Source organism: Podarcis filfolensis, assembly GCF_964270895.1.
Source record: "Podarcis filfolensis genome assembly, chromosome: 8".
NCBI lineage: Eukaryota > Metazoa > Chordata > Lepidosauria > Squamata > Lacertidae > Podarcis > Podarcis filfolensis.
The window spans coordinates 83,591,129-83,615,844 of record NC_139611.1 but is presented as its reverse complement, the minus strand read 5'-3'; the positions used below and the strand labels follow the sequence as shown (position 1 = coordinate 83,615,844).

Sequence of the window (24,716 nt, the reverse complement as noted above, 5' to 3'; positions counted from 1 at the left end):
ACACCAAAAGTGTGTCGGACAATGGGGAAACTTCAGTTGATCCAGAAGAAGATACAGGACCATTCCATATCATTTGTGGGGGAGTGTTAATGGGGAAATGGTGGACCTGGCTGAAAGGAGGCCCATAGGGCGCACCTAGTTTGGGGGGGGGAATAAAGGGGGGGAAAACTTATTTTCCCCCAGGCACGGGGCTGGGCCGGGGGAAGCCCGAGCTTCCCCCGACCCCAGCCCCCAGAACAGGCTGCTATCCGCAAGCCTTGGGAGCCCGGCGGGAACTTCCGCCGGGCTCTCCAAGCTTGCGGATATCTGCCCGAAGCCTGGGGTGTGCTGCTCAGCGCGCCCCAGGCTTCAGGATGCAGGCTGCTATCCGCAGCCTAGGGAGCCCTGCGGGAACTCCCGCGGGCTCCCCAGGCTTGCGGATAGCTTCCTGAAGGCTGGAGAGCGAGATGGGTCGGTGCGCACCGACCCCTCTCGCTCTCCAAGCTTCAGCGAAAGCCTGCATTCGCCCCATAGGACGCACACACATTTCCCCTTCATTTTTGGACGGGAAAAAGTGCGTCCTATAGGGCGAAAAATACGGTAATGTCTAAATCTAAGGATTGGCGTGGTCTGTGACTATTTTGAAGGCATCCTGCGCTGCTCAGAGGTGGTTACTATCGGGACTCTGGTTCCCATCAGCCCCAGCCAGGCTGGCCAATAGTCAGGGGTGTTTGAGAGTTGTAGTCCAACAGCTGGAGGGGCAAGCAGGTCTCAAATCTCTGTGCTGAAGCCTGCCGGGGTGGAGGTTTGCGTGTGTGTGTATTTCAAAAGCAAGGGAAAGCTCCTTTTAACAGTCGAAAGCCAAGCTGGAGGGAGAGAGATTATATACAGGGATTGCTTATTAGGAGGTGAAGGGGAACTGGGTGGGCAGGTGAGTTTACAAAGAGGCCACCTGCCTCCTTTTCTACCCTACCCATCTGCCCACAAGGTGGAAAGGGGCTACCCCCTCTTCAGCTCCTCCAGCTTCTCAGCTGCCCTCTTCAGCTCCCGCTCGATCTCTTCAAGCTTCTCCAGCTCCTGGACCTGGAAGGAGAGAGGATATGCATATGAGAGAGAGGAGAGGAGAGGCCTCGCCAGTAGCAGCACTGGCTGAAAGGTGATCCTGCGAAGGTAGGAGGGTTGGGTAACACCGTCCCTTTGATCCCTCTACGGATCTCGAGCCTTCAGGTTTTGGAAAGAGAAAGTTTCTGGTTGGGGTGCCCTGCAGAATTGCTATTTTTTTAAAGCCACTGAGTTAGAATTCTCCCAGCTTCTAACTACGGGACTTTTCCAGCTTCTAACTACGACATTTTTTCATCTCCGCCAAGCTAAGCAGTTGGCTCCTTACCTCTCTCGCCCTGACCTAGCCACTGTGATCCACGTGATGGTCACCTCCAGGCTTGATTATTGTAACTCGCTCTACGTGGGGCTGCCCTTGAAATGGACCCAGAAACTCCAGCGAGTGCAGAATGCCGCAGCGAGACTCCTTACGGGGTCCTCGCCGCGGGATCACATTCATCCAGTGCTATACCACCTGCACCAGCCCCCGGTGGAGTACAAGATCAGGTTTAAGGTGCTGGTTTTAACCTTAAAAGCCCTATACGGCCTAGGACCCTCGTACCTACTGGACTGCCTCTCCTGGTAAGTCCCACAGAGGATATTACGGTCTTCAAACAAAAACATCTTGGAGCTCCCAGGCCACAGGGAGGTTAGGCTGGCCTCAACTAGAGCCAGGGCTTTTTTGGCTGTGGCCCTGATCTGGTGGAACGCTCTGTCACAAGAGACTAGGGCCCTGCGGGAATTGACATCTTTCCGCAGGGCCTGCAAGACAGAGCTGTTCCACCAGGCCTTTGGCCAAGGCACAGCCTGACCCCCTTCTTCGGTAATCCTCACAGAACTCTAGCCCAATGGTTGCCATTAATTTTCTTTTGAATTGATTTTAAAACGAATTAATTTTAGAATGCTGTGTTACTTTTATTGTTGTTAGCCGCTCTGAGCCCGGCTTCAGCTGGGGAGGGCGGGATATAAATAAAACTTTATTATTATTATTAATTATTATTGCTTTCTGGAGGGCCTGCTCAGGTTGCCAATGAGATATTGAAGACCTATGCTACCCCGATGCTGTGTAAGTCTTCTGTCTTTCTCACTTTGCCGTGTTTCCAGAAGGTCTCGGGTTTATCGCTTCAGATTCCACACACCTGCAAACTTCTTCCAGGTTTAGAGTGCCTCTGGGGCCAGTTCGTAAGTGTTCTCCGTTCCCTTACCCCAGAGAAGATAACTCAGGAGAACTGAGAACTGAAGGAGAGCTTGCTGGATCAAACGAGTGCTGCCCATCTAGTCCAGCCTATTGTTCTCACAATAGCTTGTGGGGATCCACAAGCATGATCCGAGCCCAAGAGCCCTGCGGTTTCCAGGAACTTTTATTCAGAAGCTTTGCTGCCTCTGGCCGTGGAGGCAGAACACAGGCATCTTGGCTAGCAGCCATGGATAGCCTTTCCCTCCATATACCGTATTTTTCCCTCCATAAGACACACTTTTCCCCTCCTAAAATGTAAGGGGAAATGCGTGTGCGTCTTATGTAGCGAATGCAGCGGGGAGGCAGGCAGGAAAAGCCTTCAGCTCTTGCGGGCTTTTCCCCAGGAGGGAGAAGGGACTGATGCGGCCAGTCAGTCCCTTTTCCCTCCTCGTAGAAAAGCCTGCAAAAGCTGCACACTCTTTAAAGGGTGGACGGCTTCTGCTGGCTTTTCTACAAGGTGGGGGAATTCCCACCAGAGCGCGCCAGAGCTGGGGGGGGGGGGCGGAATCATATTTTTTCCCTTGATTTCCCCCTCTGAAAACTAGGTGCGCCCTATGGTCAGGTGCGCCTTATGGAGCGAAAAATACTGTATTTGTCCAAACCTCTTTCAAAGCCATCCAGGTGGGGTGGACATGGGAGAAAATGAAACACTTTTGGGAACAGATTTATAACGAATTGAAAAAGATATTTAAATACACTTTCCCGAAAAAGCCAGACGCTTTCTTGCTAGGCTTGATGGGAGAGGAAATGGAAAAAGTAGATCAAAGGTTATTTATGTATGCTACGACTGCTGCCAGAACTTCATTAGCCCAAAAATGGAAAGTACCAGAATAGCCAACAATAGAGGAATGGCAGACAAAGATGGTTGATTATGCGGAACTAGCAAAACTGACCTGTGGAATCCGAAATCAGGAGGAAGCAAAATTCCAAAAAGATTGGAGGAAATTTATGGAGTACGTAAATAATAACTGTAGAAATTTGAAGACTCTGGCAGGACTGAAATAAATCTTATGACGTAGATAGGATTGGATACAACAAGAAACTGTGGAAAAGTAACTGACATAAGAAAACCTGTTGAAGGGAGGGAAGGAAGTCAGTGCTCAGCAGAGTGTGGGGAAAGAATGTGGGTAAATGGTTGCTGAATTTTACAGTATTTTGTTTGTATGTATTAAATGAAACACCAATAAAAAGCATTTTTTAAAAAAATCAGCCATCCAGGTGGGTGGCTGTCATTGGCTCCTGCAGGAATGAGTTCCACAGTTCATCTGACTCATTTAAAAGCGATTATAATTATAATTATTATTATTATTTATAACCCGCAACTCTGGACGGCTTCCAATCAAGTGTTAAAAACAATACAGCATTAAATATTAAAAACTTCCCTAAACAGGGCTGCCTTCAGATGTCTTTTAAAAAGAAGATAGCTGCTTATTTCCTTCACATCTGAAGGGAGGGCGTTCCACAGGGCGGGAGCCACCACCGAGAAGGCCCTCTGTCTGGTTCCCTGTAACCTCACTTCTTCCAATGAGGGAACCGGCAGAAGGCCCTCGGCGCTGGATCTCAGTGTCCGGGCTGAACAATGGGGGTGGAGATGCTCCTTCAGGTATACTGGACCGAGGCCGTTTAGGGCTTTCAAGGTCAGCACCAACACTTGGAATTGTGCTCGGAAACGTACTGGTTGATGAACAAGCTAAAAGGCAGAGGTCCCAACAGCGACCCTTGGGATACCTCTGCTTTCGACACCTCTCCTTTGGGATAACTGTCCATCTGCTCTCCACCATCCCCTCTGCTTCTTGCTACTCAACCAACTCAAGCCTTGTGATGGGAACAAGTATGGATACTGACCTCGCTCGGAGAAGTCTCCCTTTCCTCCTCTTCACGGCCACGATTCCTGCCGCCCTTCAGATAGACGTCGTCCTTCCAGTGCCTCTTCTTGAGGTCAAAGCCGGCCGGTTTGTGGTGATGCCCATGCCTCGCCTTGCCTTCCTTCTCCTCCTCCTTCTCCCCTCCTTCTCCCCATGGCCTCCAGCCTCCGTGGAGCTGGGCCTGGGAGTTGGAGATCTTCACACCTTTCTCTTCCTCCTCAAACTGGGCGGTCTCCTCATCGCTGGCCTTCTCGGCCACCCTCTTCTCCAGATCAGATCTCTTCTTCTCTTCTTCTTCCTCCTCTTCTTCCCAGTCCTCATGGTGATGGTGGCCATCGCTGTACCTTCCATGGTGGTATTTCTTTGGCACCTCTTCAGAGCTCTCCTCGTCCTCCTCTGACCTGAAGTGCCTCTTGCTCAGCCCGTTCCTCTTCTCGTCTTCTCGACTTCCTTGAAGCATCACCTTCCTGATCTTTGGAGGCCCAGGGCGCCTCTTCTTGATGTGCCCAAAATATTCCTTAGAAGACCATGTCTCTGAGGAGCTCCTCTTCTTCTTCCTCCTCGCTTCGTCCTCCTCGTCGCTCTCCTCATCCTCTTCTTCCTCCTCCATCCGCTCCTTGGCTTGTTCCTCCAGAGCCTCTCTGTTCTCCTCTCCTCGGGAGACCTTCTCTTCCTTCACTTTCTCCTCAGTCTTCTCCGTCTTCTCAAACTCTTTCAGCTCCTTCTCTTCGTTATTCGCCTGCCTGTTTTGCTCCTCTGTCTTCTCCAACGCAGCTTCTTCTCTCTGCTGGACAGGCTTGACATCTCTCTTCTTCACTTCCTCTTGTTCCTCCTCTTCCCAAACCTCATGGTTGCCTTCATGTCCCAGACGATGCTTCTCATTTTCTGCAGTGGGGATGAAGTAATTTCAGGGAAGGCAACCAAAGGTGGGGGTGTTTTTTTGGTTTTTGTTTGCCTAGGACCCTCGTACCTACGGGACCGCCTCTCTTGGTATGCCCCACGGAGGACCTCAGGGTCCATAAATAGCAACACCCTAGAGGTCCCGGGCCCTAAGGAAGTCAGATTAGCCTCAACCAGAGGCAGGGCCTTTTCAACACTGGCCCCAGCCTGGTGAAACGCTCTGTCTCATGAGACCAGGGCCTGCGGGATCTGATTTCTTTCCGCAGGGCCTGTAAGACAGAGTTGTTCCGCCTGGCCTTTCTCCTCCTGTGAAGAGGCTGCATCCTAATGTTTTAATGTTGTATTTTAATCTTGTTTTTTAAATTATATTTTAATCAACTTGTTTTTATTATTGGTTGTTAGCTGCCCTGAGCCTGGTCTTGGCTGGGGAGGGCGGGGTATTTCTGGCGTCTGCGTCTGCACAGATGTGATTTCCAGCTTCTGCATCTGTGCAGATGCGATTTCTGGTGTCTGAGTCTGCGCAGACACGATTTCCGGCGCCACAAAAACGAGTCCTCGCATCGCACTGCATCAGTTTAGCACAGCGCGTGGGGACTCACTGAGCAGGTGGCTCGGTTCGGGGGCAGCTCGTGGGCCAGTTAAACGACCCCCATGGGTCACCTGTGGCCCATGGGCCTTAGGTTGCTGACCCCTGGTTTAATGTATTGGACAAAGGCTTGGGAGACAGAGGTTCTAGTCCCCCCTAGTCCCCTCTCGGCCATGACTCTCATCTTAGGAGAGCCACTCTCTCATAGTCCTTTACCAACTGTACTGGCTCCCAATGGAGTACAGGGTCAGGTTTAAGGTGCTGGTTTTGACCTTTAAAGCCCTATGCAGCCTAGGACCCACATACCTACGGGACCGCCTCTCCTGGTATGTCCCGCGGAGGACCTTAAGGTCCACAAATGACAACACTTTGGAGGTCCCAAGTCACAAGGTGGTTAGATTGGTCTCAACTAGGGCCAGGGCCTTTTCAGTACTGGCCCCGACTTGGCAGAACGCTCTGTCACAAGAGACCAGGGCCCTGCGGGACTTGACATCTTTCCGCAGGGCCTGCAAGACGGAGCTGTTCCGCCTGGCCTTTGGTTTGGACTCAGTCTGACCCTTATGTTTCCCTCTCCTTATGATTTTGATCTATGAGCTACTTTTATAATGAGGCTGCATTTTAAATTGCATTTTAACCTGTATTTTAAATTGGTTTTCCGCCTCCCTTTTATGTTTTTACTGTAATTTTACTGGTGTTAGCCACGCTGAGCCTCACTCTGGCCAGGGAGGGTTGGGTATAAATAAATTATTATTATTATTATTATTATTATTATTATTATTGCCTAACCTACCTCCCGAAGGACGCGGGTGGCACTGTGGGTTAAACCCACAGATGGGTGGGGTATAAATAAATTATCACCATCACCACCATCATCACAGATTCTCCACCCCTATTCAATCCACAGATTGAACAAACTCACTTTTCTAGAAATGTCCCTAAGCATTGTATCGCAAAACCTTTAATTGGCATCACATACAACATCGAAGGGACATGGGTGGCGCTGTGGGTTAAACCGCAGAGCCTAGGACTTGCCGATCAGAAGGTCGGCGGTTCGAATCCCCGCCACAGGGTGAGCTCCCGTTGCTCGGTCCCTGCTCCTGCCAACCTAGCAGTTCGAAAGCACAAAGTGCAAGTAGATAAATAGGTACCGCTCTGGCGGGAAGGTAAACGGTGTTTCCGTGGGCTGCTCTGGTTCGCCAGAAGCGGCTTAGTCCTGCTGGCCACATGACCCGGAAGCTGTACGCCGGCTCCCTCAGCCAATAAAGCGAGATGAGCGCCGCAACCCCAGAGTCGTCCGCAACTGGACCTAATGGTCAGGGGTCCCTTTACCTTTACCTTTACCTTACCTCCCAGGGTTGTTTGGAGGATAAAATGGGGAGAGGTGTGCCACCCTGAGGTACTTGGAGGGAAAAGTGATAGTAAAGAAATAAAAAAATAAAAACCAAGGTTCCCCAACACCCTGGAGCTGGCACTAATCTCAGCCCTTGCGAAACGGATTCCAAGGTTCAGAAAGACATTTCCTCGATGGAACGAGGAACGGCTGGATTTGGCTCGCCTGTTTACCTTGATGCGTGAGTTCCTCCAGCTCCGTCAACAGGTGCTGATGGTGAAGCATCGCAAGGACTCTCTCATCTGAAAACAGACAGGGTGCCAATTAAAACTCGCAATGAGTATCGTGGATCCCGGACATCGCACACATGACGTTCGGCTTTGAAGGCCGGCAGGAACGCCAGCCAAAGCACCCCGGCCTCTGCTAAGGGACTACGGCCACATCCGCACCATCCATTTAAAGCGCTATGATTTTAAAGCACTAAGTGGTTCTCAGCTTTAGAACAGGCATAGGCAAACTCGGCCCTCCAGCTGGTTTGGAACTACAACTCCCATCATCCCTAGCTCACAGGACCAGTGGACAGGGATGGTGGGAATTGTAGTCCCAAAACATCTGGAGGGCCAAGTTTGGCCATTCCTGCTTTAGACAGTCATGGCTTCCCCCAAAGCATTCTGGGAGATGTTGTTTGTTAAGGCTGCCGAGGGGCTTAACAATCAATACATTTTCCACATGTAATCCTGGGAACTGTAGCTCCATGAGGGGAATAGCGGTCTCTACTCTCCGCAGGGAATTACAGGCTGCTGGGTGGTGTGGTTTGAGATAAAAGTACAGGTGTGTGCCTTTGTGTGTTTCACCACCGTCCATTGCAGCCTTCACTGAGCAGGTCCCATCCAGATGTTTTGGACTACAACTCCCATCAGCCTGGACTAGCAGGGCTGATGGGATTTGTAGTCCAGAATGTCTGAAGGGAAGCAGGTTAGAATCATAGAGGTTGGTCAAGGCTGATATGTTGTAAGCCACGGGGGTATAACCATCTGAATAATAAACAGAGGTTAGGACAGTTTAGGCCTGTTGTCCCATGAGAAACGATTGCACAGAAGAGGCCCTGATAAAGCCTTCCCTGTTCTGTGGCAATTTACCACACAAACAGGGCCTCCTTCGCGCTTGCCCCTACCCACACAGTCTCCCATCCTAGTGGTGGTAGTTAAGCAACAGAGAGGCTGTTGCCAGGTAACACAGTTTTCTGCTGGCTGTTGTTAGGCAACAACAACCGAGAACAGTGGCTCCCTCTGCTGGTGGTTGCCGGAAAAGACAGGGCTGCCCTGTCTCTTCTTCCTGCTGCTGCTGCTGACAGTTGCTAGGCAACACAGATGCAGTGGGGCCATGCCTCTTTCTGGCAACATTCCACAAGTGAGGAGCCACCACTAAAAAGGCCTGTTTTCTTTTGTGTGTGTGTGTGTTTTGAAAAGTTTTTATTGTTAAAATAATTCAGCATTAATACACACATATTGCGAATATACAAACATACATTTCATACAATCCTTAAAAATGTTCAAACATACCTACACTCAATCCCACAGATAATTCCTTTTCCCACCACCATCCTTCGCCCCTCACCCCACCATTGTGTTAGACTTCCAATCTACTCAATTGCAATTTCTTTCCACTTCTATTACTTTCCTTCACACACCTTTAACCTAATTTCATGCTTCTTTTTCTATTACACATTGTTATCCATCTTTTTTAGTATTCCAGTATTTAAAACGGAACTTGTTTATTCTAATAGGAGTTCTGATTTTTCAATATGGTTTTGCAAGTTTCCTTTAAACACCTTCCAGTCCCTGTCTATCTTCTCTTTTGAGATCCTTCCAATTTCTCCCATTGTTTTGGATATATTGTAGTACTCCAATTATTTGGCAAGCCACTCTATTTTTGTCGGTATAATCAATAGCCTTGCGGCTACTGTCGCATATAAATATAATGTCTTGTCTTCTTCCTTTAGACTTCCTGGTACTATTCCCAATAGAAAACCTTCTGGTGTTTTCCTAAATGAATATCTGAACATTTTTTTCATTTCGTTATATATTGTTTCCCAAAATTGTTTGATGTTTAAACAGTTCCGCCATATATGTATCATAGTACCTTTTCCAGTGTTGCAAAAGGCCTATTTTCACATTACCTTGAGGGTGTGGGTATTTGCAGACACCGCTTAAGGAGTTTGACCACACAAATCGTAACTTACCCTCTCTAAGTATCTTCGTGCATTCACTGGTCACCGGAATTGGGCTGGGTCTGGAGAGGGTGTCTGCAAGGATTTCGGTGATGCACTTAGTAACCTGGCAACAAAAAACAACCCACCAAAATGAACTGGGGTCTCTCTCTCCCTTTTTCATGCGTCGATGTAACCATATCTCTCCTCCTGCCCTCCACAACTCTTGTGTCTCAAACAGCTCTTTGACAGATGATAGTTCAGTGGTAAAGCAGAGAAATATCAACAACCTCAGATATGCAGATGACACAACCTTGACGGCAGAAAGTGAGGAGGAATTAAAGAACCTTTTAATGAGGGTGAAAGAGGAGAGCGCAAAATATGGTCTGAAGCTCAACATCAAAAGAACGAAGATCATGGCCACTGGTCCCATCACCTCCTGGCAAATAGAAGGGGAAGAAATGGAGGCAGTGGGAGATTTTACTTTCTTGGGCTCCATGATCACTGCAGATGGTGACAGCAGCCATGAAATTAAAAGACGGCTGCTTCTTGGGAGGAAAGCAATGACAAACCTAGACAGCATCCTAAAAAGCAGAGACATCACCTTGCCAACAAAGGTCCGTATAGTTAAAGCCATGGTTTTCCCAGTAGTGATGTACGGAAGTGAGAGCTGGACCATAAAGAAGGCTGATCGCCGAAGAATTGATGCTTTTGAATTCTGGTGCTGGAGGAGACTCTTGAGAGTCCCATGGACTGCAAGAAGATCAAACCTATCCATTCTTAAGGAAATCAGCCCTGAGTGCTTACTGGAAGGACAGATCGTGAAGCTGAGGCTCCAAGACTTTGGCCACCTCATGAGAAGAGAAGACTCCCTGGAAAAGACCCTGATGTTGGGAAAGATGGAGGGCACAAGGAGAAGGGGGCGACAGAGGACGAGATGGTGGGACAGTGTTCTCGAAGCTACCAGCATGAGTTTGACCAACCTGCGGGAGGCAGTGGAAGACAGGAGTGCCTGGCGTGCTCTGGTCCAGGGGGTCACGAAGAGTCGGACACGACTAAACGACAAACTAGACTTCCCAGAATTCTTTGGGGGAAGCTTTAAAGGTATAGCACATATAGGGTCCAATATAGGTGACATGACCACCCCACCCTTTTTCCTGTTCTTACCTTTTCGTCCTCCTCCGAGAGCTGGGTGGGTAACGGCAGCGCCAGGGCTGGAAAAAAAGAGAGAGTTATCTCTTGTTTGTTTGGTCAGAAATATTCACACGTGACTGGAGCTTTGGAGCATAGAGGATGATCACCTCAGTATAAACATGGAACAAACAACCACCCTGTGAGGTAGGTCACTGTTAGCCTTAACTTCCCCTCTGTAAAATGCGAGAGACAATACCTTGCCTTGCTCCACCCTCTAGTCTCTGCTTCTCAATTTGTATTGTATATGTACTGTGGCTTGCCATTGCTTTGTTCATTATAGTTTAGAAATTATATTTATTGTAACTGTTGAGTGGATTTCTGTTTAACTTTTATATGTTGGTATTATTATTTTATACTATTCTAATGATTGTTGAATGTTACTTTTTTGACATAGGTTGCTTAATTTAAAGTTATGTTTTATTATCACATTTTTGTACAGTGGTACCTCGGGTTAAGAATTTAATTTGTTCTGGAGGACCGTTCTTAACCTGAAACTATTCTTAACCTGAAGCACCACTTTAGCTAATGGGGCCTCCCGCTGCTGCCGTGCCGCCGGAGCACGGTTTCTGTTCTCATCCTGAAGCAAAGTTCTTAACTCGAGGTACTATTTCTGGGTTAGCGGAGTCTGTAACCTGAAGTGTCTGTAACCTGAAGCGTCTGTAACCTGAAGCGTCTGTAACCCGAGGTTCCACTGTATTGCATTAGATTGCTATAAGATGTACATTTTTTGTTTCTTCAGCTTGTAAACCGCCTTGTGTATTGTAAGATAGAAAGACGGTGTACAGTGGTACCTCGGGTTACATACGCTTCAGGTTACATACTCCGCTAACCCAGAAATAGTGCTTCAGGTTAAGAAGTTTGCTTCAGGATGAGAACAGAAATCGTGTAGCGGCGGCAGCGGGAGGCCCCATTAGCTAAAGTGGTGCTTCAGGTTAAGAACAGTTTCAGGTTAAGAACAGACCTCCGGAACGAATTAAATACTTAACCCGAGGTACCACTGTACAAATTAAAAATGATTGATTGATTGAATACCTTTTGCTCAAGGTCATGTATCAATAAACAGAGATGGGACTTCTGCACCTCACCAATTCTGGACCCCAACAGTTCAAGCAGGCTGATCAAATATAAAAAGAAGGCAGGGTTTATGTTTCAGGTCGATAGTCCAGCTAGCCCACCATCCTGTTCTCACAGTGCCCAAGGGAAACCCGCAAGCAGGACTTGAACCCAAGTCCCCTCCTCCAGCCCCAACTGATATCCAGAAGAATCATTTGCTTCCATCTGTAGAGGCAGAGCATAGTCGTGCGGGCTAGCAGCCATTGATGGCTTTCTCCGCCATGAATTTGTCCAATGCTCTTTGAAAGGCTCTACAGGTTTAAGATGCTGGTTTTAACCTTTAAAGCCCTATATGGCCTAAGACCCTCGTACCTACGGGACCGCCTCTCCTGGTATGTCCCACGGAGGACCTTACGGTCTTCAAACAAAAACACCTTGGAGGTCCTGGGCCACAGGGAGGTTAGGCTGGCCTCAACCAGAGCCAGGGCTTTTTCGGCCGTGGCCCCAATCTGGTGGAACGCTCTGTTACAAGAGACTAGGGCCCTGCGGGACTTGACATCTTTCCGAAGGGCCTGCAAGACAGAGCTGTTCCACCAGGCCTTTGGCCAAGGCACAGCCTGACCCCCTCCTTCGGTAATCCTAATAGAACTCTAGCCCAATGGTTGCCATGAATTTGATTCTGAATTGATTTCAGAATGAATGGATTTTAGAATGTATTTTAATTAATTGATGGTGATTTTGTGTAAACTGTGTTACTTTTATTGTTGTTAGCTGCTCTGAGCACGGCTTCAGCTGGGGAGGGCGGGATATAAATAAATTTTTATTATTATTACTATTCTTGGGCTCCATGATCACTGCAGATGGTGACAGCAGCCGCGAAATTAAAAGACACCAGCTTCTTGGGAGAAAAGCAATGACAAACCTAGACAGCATCTTAAAAAGCAGAGACATCACCTTGCCAACAAAGGTCCGTATAATTAAAGCCATGGTTTTCCCAGTAGTGATGTACGGAAGTGAGAGCTGGACCATAAAGAAGGCTGATCGCCGAAGAATTGATGCTTTTGAATTCTGGTGCTGGAGGAGACTCTTGAGAGTCCCATGGACTGCAAGAAGATCAAACCTATCCATTCTTAGGGAAATCAGCCCTGAATGCTCACTGGAAGGACAGATCCTGAAGCTGAGGCTCCAAGACTTTGGCCACCTCATGAGAAGAGAAGACTCCCTGGAAAAGACCCTGATGTTGGGAAAGATGGAGGGCGCAAGGAGAAGGGGACAACAGAGGACGAGATGGTTGGACAGTGTTCTCGAAGCTACCAGCATGAGTTTGACCAAACTGCAGGAGGCAGTGGAAGACAGGAGTGCCTGGCGTGCTCTGCTCCAGGGGGTCACGAAGAGTCGGACACGACTAAACGACGAAACAACAACAACAACCAGAGCTGTGCCATGCTAGCTTAGACCACGCAAGGCAGGCTGTCTTCCAATGCCAGTGTCGGACACGACTAAACGACTAAACAACAACATTATTATTATTATTATTAGGTTGATGGCCATCGGTGCCTCTTGTGGGTGTGAGTTCCGTAGGTCAACGATGTGCTGACCTGTCGAGACATACAAGTGGCTGTTTCAGCAGAGGGTTCTCCACCAGCTCCGCCTCTGCGTGCCAAAAGTTCTTGCCAAAGTTCTCCCCGCTCTTAAAAAACAACAGCATGGGAGGTGTCCTTTAAACACCCCCTTGGCTCTTTGCAAACCTCGCCTTTTGATCTCTCCAATTTGCTCCTCCAAACGTTTGTTATATCACACCGTCAATGCACAAAGCATTTTGCAGAACAAGGACAAGTGAGAAAAGACAGCTCTCTGCCCCAGGAGCTTGCAGTCTAAATAAGAAAGGAATTGAGGGGAAAAGGAAAGGAAAACAGCAGAGGAGAGTCTGGGCTTTTGAAAAGCAGTATTATCCATTTTTGCTTTTGTGTTGTCTCAGGTGCTGAGGAGGGAGACAATGACAGAGCGAAAGATACTCAGCGTGTCCAACCTGTGCAGGTGCCGGGCCACCTCTTTGCTTTCTCGCTCTTAATTTTGCCCACTAAGCCTGGCTTATTAAAATTGCAAAGGGAACAGCTGTTCACCGATGTTTAAAAAATGACACGTATTATGCCCGGAAGGCTCACAGCATTGTTAATCCTGGTACAGCTTGTTCCTAATTGTCTTGCAAAGAATGAGCGTGTTCTCCTGGTTTAAGGTTGCCAAGAACTGGGGAGACGTTTTGTCATTATTATTATTATCTGCAAAAAAAAAAAGAAGTAGTTTAAAAGGAGCTCCTTTCTTCGCTTAGAAATGAGCGTGTCCTTTGTGATTTGAAAAAAGTCTTAGCTCTGCTCCAAGGCTGAAATGCCAGCTTCTGCTGAGGTTTCGGACCTCACTCTCAGGCTTTTGTAACAGCAGCCCAAATGCAGAAATGTAGCAGTGATTTTTATTTAATTTTTTAGAAATCTCCAAAAAGTACTGCTCAGCACAGGAGGGGAAGTTGGCATTTTGTAGATGGAATTTACTCCCCGTTAGAACAAAACAGACAGCTTATTCTCCTATCTTTCTCTTTTAACCTCTTTTCTATTTTTTTTTTTAATTTCTTCCTTTTTCCTTCTCTATTCCACCCCGCCCCCCGGCGTTTTTATTGTACAGTGGTACCTTGGGTTACATACGCTTCAGGTTACAGACGCTTCAGGTTACAGACTCCGCTAACCCAGAAATAGTACCTCGGGTTAAGAACTTTGCTTCAGGATGAGAAGAGAAATTGTGCAGCGGCAGCAGGAGGCCCTATTAGCTAAAGTGCTGCTTCAGGTTAAGAACAGTTTCAGGTTAAGTACGGACCTCCAGAACGAATTAAGTTCTTAACCCGAGGTCCCACTGTATCTATATAAAAGTCTTGATTTGGTTTTTTTAAAAAGGGAAAATATATCAAGTTTTGCATTTTTATAAACCTTTTAATTATGTAATTATAGAATCATAGAATCATAGAGTTGGAAGAGACCACAAGGGCCATCGAGTCCAACCCCCTGCCAAGCCTTTAAGGTTTATATATAACCTTTCATTATATATAACCTTTCATTATATATAACCTTTAATTTTATAATTTTATATTATAAACCTTGATAAAATTTAGGTTGTGAGTTTTTTTTAAAAGAACCAAAACGATGGCTTTACCGGAAATTGATGTTGCAGCTAGCCAATGTTGTGAACTTTTTAATTTTTAGAGGAAAAACCGTTCACTTTTTAAAATAAACCTCGGCTGAATCCCAGCAGGTCCTGCGTTGAGGGTTCAAGGTGTGAACCTAAGAAGATGATGGGATTAATGACTCTTCAAGGGATGATCTGGCAATCCTCTCTGTCCACCTGCAGCAGGCTGGAGACAGAGAGAGAGCCTGGTGACTTAGGGAGATCGAATGGTGATAAGTTGTTCAGGTGAGCTGATTCTTCATCTTGCATAAGACTATTACATAACCCTGGATGCAGCACAATAACAAGGAAGGAGGTGGGGTGGGGAAGTGATGCTGAACAAAGAGAGAGTGGAAATTGTGTAGTGCAAGGCTGTTAATGCCAAAACACAGCCAGCAGCCGCCACCTCCCATTTCCTCTACAAAAGATGAAAAATACATTATCTTTAACTCGGCTACCACTAGGTATTGTTGCAGACAAGGCTGGAATTGGTTCCCTGTTTGATTGACAGCTGCAGGCACAGCCTGAATGAGAACTGGGGGGTCAGCCAGCTCTGCATGCAAGGTAACTTTTGGAGTACCTTAACATCACTGTGGGTTAAACCACAGAGCCTAGGACTTGCCGATCAGAAGGTCGGCGGTTCGAATCCCCACGACGGGGTGAGGTCCCGTTGCTCGGTCCCTGCTCCTGCCCACCTAGCAGTTCAAAAGCACGTCAAAGTGCAAGTAGATAAATAGGTACCGCTTCGACGGGAAGGAAAATGGCGTTTTCGTGCGCTGCTCTGGTTCGCCAGAAGCGGCTTAGTCATGCTGGCCACATGACCCGGAAGCTGTACGCCGGCTCCCTCGGCCAATAAAGCGAGATGAGCGCTGCAACCCCAGAGTCAGCCATGACTGGACCTAATGGTCAGGGGTCCCTTTACCTTTAACATCATTACAGTGGTACCTCAGATTACATAGGCTTCAGGTTACAGACTCCGCTAACCCAGAAATAGTAACTTGGGTTAAGAACTTTGCTTCAGGATGAGAACAGAAATCGTGCAGCGGCAGCATAAGGCCCCATTAGCTAAAGTGGTGCTTCAGGTTAAGAACAGTTTCAGGTTCAGAACGGACCTCCAGAACGAATTAAGCACTTAACCCAAGGTACCACTGTATTATTTATTAAATTTACATACATACACACATACACCAACATGTTCTCCAATTGGAGAACAGCCTTTACCAAAGGTGTCATGGGCTTTGAAGACACTCGAACTCAGGACGCAAGGGGGAAACGTGCTAAGAGGAAGGCACGCTTGGCAAATCCACACCGTGATCAACTCCCGCCCGGAATCCAATGTCCCCACTGTGGAAGGACGTGTGGATCCAGAATTGGCCTCCACAGTCACTTACAGACTCAGTGTTAAAACCGTGTTTATGGGAGACAATCTTACTCGGCTACGAGTGATCGCCAAAGAAGAAGATGACATACATACATATTTATAATAATACAGCCAGGGTATGCCTGGGGGGTTATGGTAAGATAGGAATCTGCCTCATGCAGAATCAAGCTATTGGTGAGCATTCAGGATCTCTCTCCAAGCTCTTGAGATGTTTTTTGATTGAAGATCAACCTGAGAGCTCCTGCAAGCAAGCAAGGTGCTCTGAGGTTGTCCCCAGGGGGTCGGATCCAGAGATCCCTACACGCACAACATGCTCTCAGTCAAGGTGACATTGCAAACGAAACAGAGGGAATCGGAATTTTAACCAAGCTGCACTCCCAGAACTAACTTTAGATCATCCCAGTTGATAAGATGTAGAGGACGGGGCGATGGTCCCTTTCAGCTAAGTTTAATTTGGTGGAAGCCACATTCTAGGAAGAGTAATCCAGCCACCGCTTAGAGATCTGCCGATCTCTTTATTTCTTGCATTATATCGCACCTCTCTTTCAAGGAACTCGGCCTGTTGTACGTGGTTCTCCCTCCTCCCCAATTTTCTCCTCACAACAACCCTGTGAGGTAGGTGAGGCAGTGACTGCACCAAGGTCACCCAGTGAGCTTTGGGGCTGAGTCGGGATTCGAACCCTGGGCTCCCAGGTCCCTGTGCAAACCTCTAACCACTACACCACACTGCCTCTCTAACACAAATTGACCTGGAACCAGGCAGGAAAGTGGATCCTGTTACTGAGCTGTGAGCTTTCACCCATGTGTGCCCAGCCTCCAAAATAAGATCCCCTTCAAAATTAGGAGGCCGGGAGGCATATTTCACGGAGCCCTGAAATCCTGGAGAGGTGCTAGAATTTTGCTGGCCAAAAATTGGAAATCACATGAGACATCACCTTGCCAACAAAGGTTCGTATAGTTAAAGCTATGGTTTCCCCCGTAGTGATGTATGGAAGTGAGAGCTGGACCATCAAGAAGGCTGATCGCCGAAGAATTGATGCTTTTGAATTCTGGTGCTGGAGGAGACTCTTGAGAGTCCCATGGACTGCAAGAAGATCAAACCTCTCCATTCTGAAGGAAATCAGCCCTGAGTGCTCACTGGAAGGACAGATCATGAAGCTGAGGCTCCAAGACTTTGGCCACCTCATGAGAAGAGAAGACTCCCTGGAAAAGACCCTGATGCTGGGAAAGATGGAGGGCACAAGGAGAAGGGGACGACAGAGGACGAGATGGTTGGATAGTGTTCTCAAAGCTACCAGCATAAATTTGACTAAACTGCGGGAGGCAGTGGAAGACAGGAGTGCCTGGCGTGCTCTGGTCCACGGGGTCACGAAGAGTCGGACACGACTAAACGACTAAACAACAACAACACCAACAGTGGAGGAATGGCAGATGAAGATGATGGATTTCTCGGAGCTAGCTGACCTAACCGAAAGAGTCCACGACCAGAAGGAGGAGGAGTATCAAGAGGAATGGAAGAAATTTAAAGATTATCTAGTTGAATATGTTAAGAGAACTTAAATAGAATTACTTGCGAATAACAGATTGGCGTAGGATTTAAATATGTGATGTTGTAGAATACTATGGATAAAAGTCAAAATGAAAAGAAAGTAAGATGTTAATTGACCAAGTAAATTTTATGTGAAAATAGTTTTGGTAAACTCCTACAATGACTTATTTGGAAACTCAGCCAGGGGGATTTGAAGAAGTCACCCAACAATGATAACAAAAGTGGGAGTATTACAGTCAGGATAAATGTTTGTTTGTTTGTTTTTGATGTTTTCTTTTTATGTTTGTTGATATGTTTGTTATAAATTTGGAAAACTAATAAAAAAAATTGAAGAAAAAAGATAGAAATCCTAGAGAGGTGCTGCCAGTCAGTGCAGACAGCAATGAACTAGATGGGCAAGAGTCTCGCTTAGAATAAGGCAGCTCCCTATGGATAGCTCAGTTTAGTTTTATAAATTTTTATTAAGCTTTTCCTTTACAAATAAATCCGTACAACCATGTTTACAAATTTCCTGTTTTTGAACTTCCACCAGCACATCCCTCAATCATCCATTTTTCTTATCTTCACACATTTTCTATATGATATTGCCAATTTAATATTATCTTTCCATCTCTATTTCTTTTTTACAATATACCTTATACTATCACAAAGCCTCCTTAAAACCCACTAGCGTTGTCTGTTCATCACAGATAGTTTTCAGATAATCCGTGAACTTTCCCCAGTCCTCGATGAATCTGTGATCTTTCTGATATCTGATTTTTCCAGTCATTTTATCCAATTCTGCATAGTCCATAAGTTTCATTCTCCACTCATTCAAGGTCGGTAGTTCCTCTTGTTTCCATTTTTGGGCCATTAATATTCTTGCCGCTGTTACTGCATACTGAAAAAGTATGGATAGCTGAGTTGGTTAGCGCTTGGTCTGATAACACCAAGGTCGCTGGTTCAATGCCCATATGGGACAGCTGCATATCCCTGCATTGCTGGGTCTCCTCCAACTCTACAATTCTTTGTTTGGCACTGTGGGTTAAACCACAGAGCCTAGGACTTGCCAATCAGAAGGCCGGCGGTTCGAATCCCCGCAACGGGGTGAGCTCCCGTTGCTCGGTCCCTGCTCCTGCCAACCTAGCAGTTCAAAAGCACGTCAAAGTGCAAGTAGATAAATAAGTACCGCTCCGGCGGGAAGGTAAACGGCATTTCCGTGCGCTGCTCTGGTTCGCCAGAAGCGGCTTAGTCATGCTGGCCACATGACCCGGAAGCTGTACGCCGGCTCCCTCAGCCAGTAAAGCGAGATGAGTGCCGCAACCCCAGAGTCGGTCACAACTGGACCTAATGGTCAGGGGTCCCTTTACCTTTTTATGAGAGGAGTGGTCTTGAAGTTGCCCATCAGCAAGGTAAAGGACCCCTGGACGGTCAAGTCCAGTCAAAGGCGACTCTGGGGTTGTGGCGCTCATCTTGCTTTCAGGCCGAGGGAGCCGGCGTTTGTCCGCAGACAGCTTTCCGGGTCATGTGGCCAGCATGATTAACCGCTTCTGGTGCAAAGGAACACTGTGATGGAAACCAGAGCACACAGAAACGCCATTTATCTTCCCGCCACAATGGTACCTATTTATCTACTTGCACTGGCGTGCTTTCAAACTGCTAGGTTGGCAGGAGCTGGGACAGAGCAATGGGAGCTCACCCCGTCGCGGGGATTCGAACCGCCGACCTTCTGACCGGCAAGCCCAAGAGGCTCAGTGGTTTAGACCACAGTGCCACCCACGTCCCTGTAGCACCATCAGCACCAAGCACGTGGACAGCAGGCTGAGCAGGTACCCAAGACCTTGGACTGGTACAAGCCCTCCTAGGTAGAGTGGGGTGGTTGAGGCACCTGCGGGAGGACACGGGTATCAGACACACAGTTCCCCAGGCAACATGGACAGTGCTTAACAGTTCCAGTTTCAACCAGCTTCACTCCCAAGCCAGTCTAGATGGAGGAACTGAGCCAGGAAGAAATGGATGGGAGTGTTGGAGAAGATAGCATTCCGATAACCATCACCAGTCAAGGTGTAGCTCAGTGGTAGAGATCAGTGCCTTGCACGCAGAATGTCTTGGGTTCAACCCCAGACATTCCTGGTTAATCAATCCCAGGGAATAAGTGCTGGCGGGGAGGGGAACTTCTGGAGAGCAGCTGAGAAGTCGGAGAAGTCAGAAGTTGGCTAGATTGTCCAACGACATGACTTACCGTATTTTTCGCCCTATAGGACGCACTTTTTCCCGTCCAAAAATGAAGGGGAAATGTGTGTGCGTCCTATGGGGCGAATGCAGGCTTTCGCTGAAGCCTGGAGAGCGAGAGGGGTTGGTGTGCACTGACCCCTCTCGCTCTCCAGGCTTCAGGAGAGCCGCAGCGCCAGCCCCACAAGGTCGGGGGACAGCGGGGAGGCAGAACGCCGCCATCCCGCTGTCTCCCGATGTGGTTTGGAGGCTGACAGCGGGGAGACCCCGCTGCCAGCCCCGCTAGCTCCGGGGACAGTGGGGAGGCGCAGCGCGTCTTCCCGCTGTCCCCGGACCTGGTCTGCAGGCGGGCGGCGGGGAGAAGAGCGCTTCTCCCCGCTGCCTGCCCCACAAGCTCCAGGGACAGCCGGCCCCACAAGCGCCTGGGGGGGAAATAAATTTTTTTTTCTTTATTTCCCCCCCAAAAAACTTGGTGCGTCCTATGGGCTGGTGCGTCCTATGGGGCGAAAAATACGGTACCTGCAGTGCTTTTTTCTGGGGGGACATTTTGTGAATCTAAGCTTGGCCTCCTTTAGGGGCTGTATTTCAATATAAGTAGGAAAATGAGAGTACCCCTAAACATTTTTATTTTTTTTAGAAAAAAGCACTGCTTATCTGTCTAAGGCAGCGTCTACCCCCATCGTTCTGCCCGGACACTGAGGTCCAGCTCCGAGGGCCTTCTGGCGGTTCCCTCGCTGCGAGAAGCCAAGTTACAGAGAACCAGGCAGAGGGCCTTCTCGGTGGTGGCACCCGCCCTGTGGAACGCCCTCCCCACCAGATGTCAAAGAGAAAAATAGCTACCAAACTTTTAGAAGACATCTGAAGGCAGCCCTGTTTAGGGAAGCTTTTAATGTTTAATAGGTTATTGTATTTTAGTGTTTTGTTGGAAGCTGCCCAGAGTGTTTCCCCAGCCACTCTGGGCAGCTTCCAGCAGAATATTAAAATACAATGATTCTGTATGCAGAAGTTCCCAGATTCAACCCCAGCAACTCCAAGGAGGGCCAGGAGAGGCCCTTGTCTGAAATGCTGGAGAGCTGCTGCTGGCCAGTGCATCAATGCTGAGCAAAATGGACCAATGGAGTGGCTTGGTGTAAGGCAACTTCCCACATTCCTGTGTCTTATTGTAACTCGCTCTACCTGGGGCTGCCCTTGAGACTGACCCAGAAACTCCAGCAGGTGCAGAATGCCGCGGCGAGAATCCTTACGGGGTCCTTGCCGCAGGATCACATTCACCCGGTGCTAAACCAGCTGCACTGGCTCCCGGTGGAGTACAGGATCAGGTTTAAGGTCCTGGTTTTAACCTTTAAAGCCCTATGTGGCCTAGAACCCTCGTACCTACGGGACTGCCTCTCCTGGTGTGTCCCACGGAGGACCTTACGGTCTTCAAACAAAAACATCTCGGAGATCCCAGGCCACAGGGAGGTTAGGCTGGCCTCAACCAGAGCCAGGGCTTTTTCGGCCGTGGCTCCAATCTGGTGGAACGCTCTGTCACAAGAGACTAGGGCCCTGCGGGACTTGACATCTTTCCGCAGGGCCTGCAAGACAGAGCTGTTCCACTTTGGCCAAGGCACAGTCTGACCCTCTCTTTTGATAATCCTCACAGAACTCTAGCCCAATGGTTGCCATTAATTTGATTTTGAACTGATTTTAGAATGAATTGGTTTTAGAATGCTGTGTTACTTTTATTGTTGTTAGCCGCTCTGAGCCCGGCTTCGGCTGGGGAGGGCGGGATATAAAATATTGTTATTATTATTATTAATATTATTATTATTATGGGATGGGCAGTACCTCAGTGACAGAGCATATGCTTTGCCTGCATAAGCTCAAACCCCGGTGGCTCCTCCGGGTAGGGAAATTCTCCTGCCTGAAACCCTGCTGCTGCCAGTCTGTGCAGGCAACACTGGCCTGACTCATTAAAAAGCAGCTCTTCTTCGGTTTCTCTGTAACAGACCCGAGTTGCACAAATCCGGGCTGCAGTTTGCCCTGCGCAGGGAGCAGGTGATCTGCAGACAGATGTTCTGCATAGCAAAGAGCTCCGAAAAGCCGAAACCAAGTCAAATGGGTGGCAGGCAGGCTAGCAGACACACACACACACACACACACACACACACACACCCTTGTGAATCAGATGGGAACAAAACAAAACCCTTGGCAGCTCTGCATGTGCTCATCAGCCAGAGCCCGATCACAGGCAAAACTCTATCCATCAAATTCTCTCCCAGGCAACCCTATTCAGAAACTCTACACCACTCAGCAGCAGCAGCAGCAGCTGACAACCCAGGGAAAAGTAATCAAATTAAGAGTGATATATATATATGTATATATCAGGGTAGAAATAGCAGGTGGGCACTTTCCTGGCCGCAGCTGGCCCCCAATGGCAGTATCGGAACAGAAATGTGTGTGGGTTTTTTTGCGGAGGGGAAACAGTTTAGGAATTATGGTCGCCCAGTATTATTTATGTAACAAACCTTTATCGAAACAGGTAAATGTACAGATGCAAAACAGAAACCCAAGGCAGTCATCTCTGTTTAGTTAGTGCCTGCCCCCCATATGATAACACAGTCCGCTAGTGGTGTTGTGATATGGTAATCTCACAATTTCTTTTGCCTTTGCTTATTGCCTAACACACACACACACACACACACAAACACACAGACACACACACAGAGATTCCAGCTGTGGGTGATCATTTGTATACTCTATAATGTTTTCTTTCCTGGAAATCCTGACTTTTGCACAACACACACCCCCTCGCCCACCCTAGAGAAACTTTGTGGCAGAGCTGGGAGTGAATCTGGATATCCCCGGGACAGCTCTACCCAATACACCACACTGCCCACCCCCTGATCAAACCTTTTGGCCATTATCCAAAGCACAGTGCAAACAGCAATCGCCGTGCCACACAGGAAGCTGTTTTAGTGGTGTGTGTTTCAAACTAAGCTCGTGATTAGGGCTCAGGGACCTGCTATTCAAAGTGTGTGTGGTGGTGGGTGAGATTCTTTTAAAATGCACTATTTAATCATAATGCATTTAGAGCTCCGCGTGCGCCTTGGGTCCTGGCCACAAATAACTAGGAAAGTAGCCGAGGAATTGCTGTCCAGGGTTCTGAAATCATTAGAGGGCAGAATTGCCGTCCAAGTTCCTAAGAGCATTCGTTTACCTTGCGTTTCGAGAGCTGATTCTGCCCTCAGGAGGGAGGAAAAATATCTCATATTTTAAAAAACAAAAACGAGTGGGAAACTAAATATGGACACCAGCTTGTAGCTGTCATATTCCAGATGGCACTGCAAAGGGACATCTTTGGAAAGGCTGAGCTGAAAAAATAGGAGAGGAGGGATCCAGAAAGGGGAAATATGACAAGATCACCGGGATCTCGTGGAGAGAATGGTTGCAAATAATATGGGGAGGGTCCAAATCATGTTTGGGAAAAAGTCCAGCTAACTTTTCCTCCCTCCTGTCTGCGGTAAGGAATTTTGCAGCCTATGCTTACATTGTCTCTAACCCTTTTTGGCACGGAGGTTACAGAAGTCCAAGTCGCGTCGACCAAGAACAAAAACTAGGCTGCAAAGATCTCGGAGGAATTTTGAATGCCAAGCGGCTTGTGAGCAGTAGGGACAAGGGATCTTGTCCGGTTTGCTAAATCCTGGGGGGAGCCGTGAGGTTTCTCTGGACACACAGTATGCAAGAGAGAGAGAAATTTAAAGTCCAGAGGAGGCGAGATGGTGCAGTGAGGTTGAGCTCAGCTGAGCATAAATAACCCCCTCCAAATAATAATAATAATATTAATGGGGGAAACTTTGGCCGATCAAAACCGATGGGGAGAGAATTGAGTTCCTTTAAGAGATGCGAGTGTTGGGGGTGAGAGAAGGAAGCAAAGCATCACTTTCCCGGCTGAGCTATACAGAGGCTTTTGGGGTGTATACTCAATGCTCGTCCTGAAATCAATGAACACCGTGTGGGTTTCAATGGTTCTGCACCGTGCAAGTCTGGCATCAGATGCAACCCTCCGTCCCAAGGTACTTCCGAGCCCTTCCCAGACTTACCTTGGCAGGAGAAAAGGAACAGGAGCGAGATTCTGCTGGAAAGCATCGCTGAGGTCCTGGAGAGATGGATCTTTCTCTCTCTCGCTGGTCCTTTTTTCAGAGGAGAGGAGAGGAGATCAGAGATGCAGGGAAGAGTTTGAAGCAACCGCAGATGGGAAGGAGAACAGGGGGAGAGAGGAGAAGGAGGAAGGAGAAACAGAAGGGGGTGGATGTCCTTGCTGAAGGACTTTCTTTGTGCACAAGAGCAGAAAACCAGCCGAGGTGCCTCGAAGGCAGCCAGGAGGGGGATTTTAAATAGGGGGCAGGACGGGAGGAAGTGATGTCACGCCTGCTCCCTACAGAAAGAGGGCAGGAATTGTTTCCTTAATTCTCTGGACAGGCGTTGTTCCACACGCGCAAAACATGTCCTGGTGCTTAAAGCAATATTTGTGCAGGATTTCTCTTTGTGCTCCTGAACTGCTGCGTGTTTTATCCTGCCTGCCCTGTCTCCAGCTGGAGAGTCAAAGAGGCGCATTTGAGTGGAAACCCGCCCCCCCCAACTAACAATGCAGCTAAAAAAAAAACCGAATAGGAAATATTAAAGGGAGGGTTGCAGTTTTCTAGGATATTTCACCTAGCACCCTTCTTCTCAACGCACTGACGATGTGCATTAGCCTTCTCCCCCAACCCGGTGCCCTCTTCCAGGAGTTTCTGTACTACAATTCCCATCAGCCCTCAGCCAGTTAGGGGCCGGTGGGTGTTGTAGTCCAACCGCCCCCCCCCCCGTCGAAGAAGTGCTCCCCCAGTTGGGGGAGACCAATTCATCTTCAAAAGGGTAGCACAGAGAAAGGGG

The 24,716-nt window shown here is 48.1% G+C and overlaps 1 protein-coding gene across 1 annotated transcript; it reads right to left on the bottom strand.

Moving 5' to 3' along the window:
- Positions 1-454: 454 nt before the first annotated feature.
- CCER2 (coiled-coil glutamate rich protein 2) lies at positions 455-24,376 on the bottom strand. Its single transcript, XM_083627601.1, has 6 exons — positions 23,885-24,376; positions 10,372-10,418; positions 9,238-9,331; positions 7,229-7,297; positions 4,160-5,064; positions 455-1,062 (listed from the first exon to the last, which is right to left on the bottom strand). Exons 1-6 carry the CDS (start codon positions 23,928-23,930, stop codon positions 979-981), a joined length of 1,245 nt encoding a protein of 414 aa, XP_083483727.1. The 5' UTR covers positions 23,931-24,376; the 3' UTR covers positions 455-978.
- Positions 24,377-24,716: the final 340 nt, after the last annotated feature.